The 7000-nt window shown below is 38.6% G+C and overlaps 1 protein-coding gene across 1 annotated transcript in view; it reads right to left on the reverse strand.

The window, feature by feature from the left end:
* Positions 1-3192, reverse strand: part of ULK4 (unc-51 like kinase 4) — an 892765-nt gene extending 889573 nt beyond the window's left edge. Inside the window, exon 1 of the mRNA XM_006868826.1 lies at positions 3055-3192. Coding sequence (XP_006868888.1) covers positions 3055-3192 — 138 coding nt within the window. The remainder of the gene's footprint in view (positions 1-3054) is intronic.
* Between the last annotated feature and the right edge of the window lie 3808 nt (positions 3193-7000).

Genomic DNA, 7000 nt, shown 5'->3' on the forward strand with positions numbered 1-7000 from the left:
TCATACGCATACGAAAGCTGGACAGTGAATAAGGAAGAACATATAAGAATTGATGCCTTTGAGTTATGGTGCTGGAGGAGAATATTCAAAGTGTCATGGGCTGCCAAAAGAACCAATAGATCCATTTTGGAAGAAGTGCAGCCAGAGTACTCCTTGGAGGCCAAGATGGCCAAATTTTGTCTCTCATACTTTGGACATATTGTCAGGAGGGAGCAGTCATTGGAGAAGGACATCATGTATGGTAAGGTGGAGGATCAGAGAAAAAGAGGAAGACCCCAATGAGATGGGTTGGCCAAGTGGCAGCATCGATGGACTCAAATGTGGCAACAATAGTGGGGTTGGCACAGGATCGGGCAGTGTTTCTTTCTGCTGTGCATAAGGTCGCTACGGGTCGGTACCAACTTGATTGTACCTAACAACAACAAAATGATTGACAGAAAGGTTGAGCAAAACAAGAAAGAAATCAGAAAGACACTACAGGAAAAATTAAACAACATAGATAAAGCACTGTAGTTAATATACTGATAAGGCAAGGGAGTAGATAAGAATCAATGGAAGCCAAAGTTAGCAAGTTTGAAAATAAATCTCTCCATACTAGTAAACTAGAAAAATAATCAGAAAAAACAATGAAAAAAATCTGCAGAAATTCTAACATTCATATGAGACAAGAAGAGGAATAACCTATGGGTGACAGGAATTCAAGAATAGGACGAGACAAAGAAAATCACAGACAAGATAGTTGAGGAGATGCAGGAAGAAAATTTCCCGAACATCATTAAAGAGAAAATAAGCATTTAAGAAGCTGACCAAACCCCAAACAGGATAGACCTCCCCCAAAAAAATCACCAAGACATATCATAATTAAACTCACTGAAATCAAAGACAAGAAAAGAATCTGGAAAGCAGCTCAGGAAAAACGAAATGTTACCTACAAAAGAAAAACCAATAGATTAAATTCTGATTTCTCAGCAGAAACTATGAGGGCAGGAAGGCAACAGGGAGACATACAAAATTGTCTCCCTGCCAACCAAGAATCATATACCCAGCAAACGTATCCCTCAAATACAATGGTGAAAGTAGAACATTTTCACAAAAACAGAATTTAAAGGAATTTGTAAAAACCAAACCAACTTTACAAAAAATACGAAAGGGAATCTTTAGGGCTGAAAACCAACAGCATCAGACAACAACTGGAGACTGTCATACATGGCAACACCACCCAGAATTCAATCCAGATATAGGTTTACAAGGTCAGTTTGAACCACAAGGTCAGTAGTTTAAACTCACCAGCTGCTCCTTAGAAACCCTATACAGGGTCGATATGAGCCAGAACTAAGTTGATGACATTCAACAACAACAACAGAAGCATCCAGAGTAAAACAAAACTATAAAATTGAAGATAGGGAATCAGAGATATCAATCTATAGTAAAGACAACTACAAAGCAAAAAGAGGGAAAAGTATAGTTACAGAACACCAAATATCAAGGAAGTCAAGTAGATTTCAAGGTTAAACAGACTGTTTTAAATTGGGGAAGAAATTAACAAATTACAGGGTAACCTCAAAGAAATGTAACACAACTTCAGGTCAAATCAAGAAAACAAAAATCCAAGATTTTGTAAACATTAAAACAATGAAGAAATTCTCAAACAAAACACACACACCCACAAGATTAACTCAGTACAAGAAAACAAACAGAAGAAACCAGCAGCAGAATGCACCTTAGAAGCAAGGATGGTAAGACTTTGTCTCTTGTACAATAGACATGTTGTCAGGAGAGATCAGCCCCTGAAGGGCACTATGCTTGGTTAAGTGAAGGGTCAAAGAAAATTAGGAAGACCCCAACAAGAGGGACTGACACAGTGGCAGAAACAATGTGGTCAAACATAACAATTGTGAGGATGGCACAGGATCAGGCACTGATTTCATTCTATTGTGCACTGGGTCACTATGAGTCAGAATCAACTTGGCTAACCTTAACAACAAATCAACAAAAGATGAACTGTGAAGAAAGAAATGTTTCCGCAAAGCCTGAGATGTGGGAGTTCCCAAGAGCTAAATCACCTAGAAAGGAAGTCAAACAAGCCTTAAAATGGAAAGTGTAAACATACCTTGATTTCCCCATCTTGCCTCTCTTACTGAACCATCAACTCACAAGGACAGGATCTGCCTCTGACACAGAAGATACTCAATACACCTTTGTTGTGAAATAAAAAAAAACCAAACCCACTACCATTGAGTTGAATTTGACTCATAGCGGTCCTGCATAGGGTTTCTGGAGTCGCTATGAGTAGGAACCACCTCAACGACACTTAAACAACAATAAATTCAAAAAAAATCACCTTTGAAACAAGGGCTTTAGATCTTTGCAGAAGCTTAAAGCCTCATCTTTCTCACATAGCAGGTGGTGGGTTTGAACTGCCCACCTTGTGGTTAGCAGTCTAGTGGTTATCCTACATTGCCACCAGGGATTAAAGAAAGCAGAGGCTTTACTGGGCTTAGGAGTCAGCAACAAATCAGACACAAGACTGTGACCTTTCCAAATCAATTAACACTCCTGTGACCTTCTTCCCCACCTTGTACGTCCCCACATCCCTCTTCCCATGCTGTGTAGCTCCATCTCACTCTGTATATTCTTTGTACATTTCTTATTCCAAAAACAGCTATGATATAAGAACCATCATGAAAGAGTGTGCTTTACATATTTTACATTTTTCAGTTTTTACAACCCTATTAGGTTGTGTGGTCCCAGAGCCCTATACCGAAAAGTGGGACAGCTACTTCAAACCCTAGTCATTCTCACCCAATGTCCTTCTTTCAGAATCCTCATAATCCATACTCTAAATTTTAAAAAGCAAATTCTCTAGTATAATCATATATATTTCCCCTGACTCTTAAAAATAACAACAAAAACCCTAATTACTTAGGTATGTGTAGTAGTCATTTTTCAGGATTGGTGGCATGAACAGAGAAAAAGTCACACATTGCATGTTGAAAATGTGGTGTCTCCTATAGTGACTAAATTCCCCAGCTGGAAGGAAAACATTTGACTCACCCAGTTGGTTATTTCAGGTCTTTTGCACTTATCAGTACAAAGAATAGCTACAAAATTGATTGTTCCCTTCCGCCGTCCTTTATAGACAACTGTCTTGCTTCCTCTGCCAATCTCCTCATAGAGAATGAAGTTTTCCATCTCTGGGCCGAATTCTCACAAAGGATGAAATGACAATCTCATAGCATCTCTAGCCTCTAAAAAAAGGAAGCAAAAATAGCATTTATAAATAAATAAATACATAATATATAAATAAATTGAAAGAGTCTATAAATTCATGGAGTCCTATTGTGTCACTGTAGGATAAGCATTAGACCACAGGTCAGTTTGAACCACAAGGTCAGCAGTTCAAACTCACCAGCCACTCCGTGAAAACCCTATACAGGGCACTATGAGTAGGAACCAACTTCATGGCACTTAAACAACAATAAATTCAAAACATTCACCGTCAGAACAACAGGGCTCTGTGATACAGGGATCAAAGCATAGTCTCAAGAGGGGAAACAATACTAAGATGCTTGACTGTCTTAGGAATACTGGTTTCCCTTGCCTACTATTGTAAAACAGACACTTGAGTGGGATAGAAAGGAATGTGAGAAACATAATTACAGAAAGCTTGTAAGCCCGTCTTCAGGCTATAACTGGAATACCTAAAAGGGGTTCTACAATTTGCCCAGTGAAATAGGCTTTTATAGGACCAGAGGTAGAATCCTTAGCCCCATCCAGAAGCTTCTGAGGTGGGACAGTCCCATAGAAAGGACAAGCACACCAGGCTGGTACAGCTAGAGTGACAGAAGATAAGTCTTCAAAGAAAGATCTGCAGGAAAAACCCAAAACAAAAATGGCAGTATGATTGACTACTACAAGAAAAATCAAGTTCCCCTCTGTATACAGGGTAGATACGGACAGGCAAATTAAAACATTGGCTACCTAAAATGAGGGGGCGATAAAGGCATGAAGTGACTGGCTTACAAGGTTTCAAGAGGGAATTTAGTTTAAGAGTGTGTGGGGGGAAGTAGAGTCCCCACTGAATAATTTTCATCTTGTGTAGACGGGTCTGGTAAAAAGAGATGAGGATAAGATTCTTATGTTTCAATAATTAGTAATTGTTATCATGACTAATTGTGACTGTCACAACTGTAAAGGTAGAAATTTTGTAACAAAAACTGGGGGGTAGTTTAATCTTACAGTCCAGAAACAGAGGAGCCTAGGATCATCAAGGGAGAAGAGCACGAGCAGAATGTGGGACCCTATCCAGAGAGGCAGCAACACCAGAGATGGAGGCAGAGATGAGGACTTGGAGAGACGGAGCAGCTGAGGGTGCTAGACTCACGGAAAGAAAGGGACTGAGTGCTGGCGGCTAGGAGGCAGGCTTGCAGAATGTGCCCTTTGTTTTTTTCATTGTTATATATTCCTGAGTGTTTTTATATACATCTCCCCACATCCCCCTAAAACAAAACAGAGGGAATGGGAGCAAATACTGTTGAATGATGATGCACCGAGGATATTGTAATCATTGCAATGAAACGATGGTATAAAACCAATGTTCTCCCATGTAAACTATCACTCAATTCACAATAAAAAAAAGAAAAAAGATAATTACAGAAAAATTTTCTAAAAAATCCCTTAAGGATTTTATGAATCAAAAAAAAAAAGAAAATTTAACCTTCATGTACTGAATAATAGCATCTTCCTTTTTTATACGATAAACGAAGGGAAAGGAAGAATAAAAGAAAGAATGCACAAACTAATAATCAACCTCCTATCAGTAAGATCTTTGAGAAATAATGCAAGCAACAGGTCTGTTTCTCATCACACATATCAAAATTAGGGCGCAAATGAGATTTCAGCCAATGTATCTTATATCTTTCTTATTTTGTTATAATGGAAACAGACACTGAGTCAACATTTATATGCCCACACCTCCACCACACAACTGGAATCCTGGTGTGGTGTTGTGAGTTGATGCTCTGGACAGCAAGTTGGTTTGAACCAAAAGGTTGACACTTCAAGCTCATCAGTAGCTCCTTGGAAACCCTATCCAGTGTTACTCTGAGTCCGAACCGGCTTGACAGCACTTAACAACAGCAAACCTCACAACTATGAGAAGCAATTGAGACAATGTAGGTGAAAATGTAAGTATAAAGTGGTAACATTACCCTCTGAACCATAAAGACTATAAGAATCTATCCAAATTAAGAAAGGCTGTGTGCTGACAGCCACGTGTTGGTGGCCAGGGGACCGACTTGCAGAATGTGTCCTTTGGTTGTTTAAAAGATTATATATTCCTGAGTGTTTTTGTCTACAGCCCACAACGCCACCCCCCCCAAAAAAAACCAAACACTGAAGGAATAGAAGCAAATACTGTTGAATGATGATGCACAGATTGCAATCATTGCAATGAAACGATGAAAGCAAAACTGATGTTCCCCCATGTAAAGCATCACTCAATTCACAATAAAAACTTAAAAAAAAAAAAAATCAATCCAAGTAGTATTTTAAATCATGATCCTCAAATAACTGGCTCATGGGCCAAATCTAGCCAGTTGCAAACTTTTGTCAAGTTTTATTGGAACACAGTCATTTGTACATATTCTATGGAGGCTTTTGAGCTACAATGGCAGAGTTGAGTAATTGTTGCACAGATCCTAAGACCTGAAAAAGTCCTAAAAATATATAAAATAAAGATTTTATTTTAAATGAAGTTCTTCATTTTTCTTCTAAAATATAACCAGTAAAATAAATCTATTTTCTTGGTCAGCATAACTTCTTAGTTTTCATAAGTGAATGAGGGTTTAATACTTTGCACTCTTTATGAAATTAGATTTTATTTAAAATAGGAAAGAAAATAGCTGAATTGTTTTTGCTGTTATTGAGTGTGCCATTGGATCAGTTATGACTCATAGCAACATTTTATAGGGTTTCCAAGGAGTTGCTGCTGGGTTTGAACTGCTTACCTTGTGGTTTGCAGTGCAGTACTTACCCTAAAACATCACACCAGGAACTCTTTATTTAGAACTGGAGAGAAAATAGCTGAATTAGTACCAAACAAATATAACATAATAAAAAAAAAATTTCAAAAATTGGCATCTCTTTGAGAGGATTATACAATGAGGCTTTAAAAGTTTGTGGAAAAATTCCATTTTTCATTTCATTTTTCCAGGAACTTTTTGAAGCCCTCTCAAAACATCTCAGAAACTGTCCAAGGAAATTCCCTCTATATATGGCTTATGTTTCTAAATGAAATCAAAAGCAAAATGCCTTTGACAAAAGAATGCAAAAGAGGGCTTTGCACGGTCTCTTTTTTGGGGTGATGAAAACGTGTTGGAAAAAGAATGGTGAGCGTTTTTGCATCCCTGTGTAAAAACACTAAAGACCAATGAACTGTACATATTAAAGAGGTGAGCGAGCATTATGGTATATAAATTGTTGTTAAGTGCCACGGAGTCGCTTCCAACTCACAGTGATCCTGATTAGGGTTTCAAGCCCCTCCCCCTCTGCCCGCCAGCAGAAAGCCTCATCTTTCCACGTGGTTCACAATCCAGCGCTTATTGCACGGAGTCACCGAGCTCCCAGGTATACTGACTAGATCTACTTTTTTTAAAAGGGAAGGGAGGGGACAATAAAATTGTACATAGAAAAATAAAATTAATTTTATAGATGGAAAATTTTTCTAAAATGGTACTAGGGCAAGAGTTGAAAAAATTTTTTCTGAAAAGGGTCAGGCAGTAAATATTTTAAGCTTGCAACCTTAGGGTTTTTGTCACAGCTATTGTAGCAAAAAAGGAGCTCTGGTAGCGTAGTGGTTACGAATCGGGCTGCGAACCTTAAGGTCAGCGGTTCGAAACTACCAGCCGCTCCGCAGGAGAAAGATGAGGCTTTCTACTCCTGTAAAGATTTACACCCTCGGAAACCCTGTACAGGGTCGCTATGGGTCGGAACCGACTCG

This window comes from Chrysochloris asiatica, unplaced genomic scaffold (assembly GCF_000296735.1).
Source record: "Chrysochloris asiatica unplaced genomic scaffold, ChrAsi1.0 scaffold00124, whole genome shotgun sequence".
In the NCBI taxonomy this organism is placed as follows: domain Eukaryota; kingdom Metazoa; phylum Chordata; class Mammalia; order Afrosoricida; family Chrysochloridae; genus Chrysochloris; species Chrysochloris asiatica.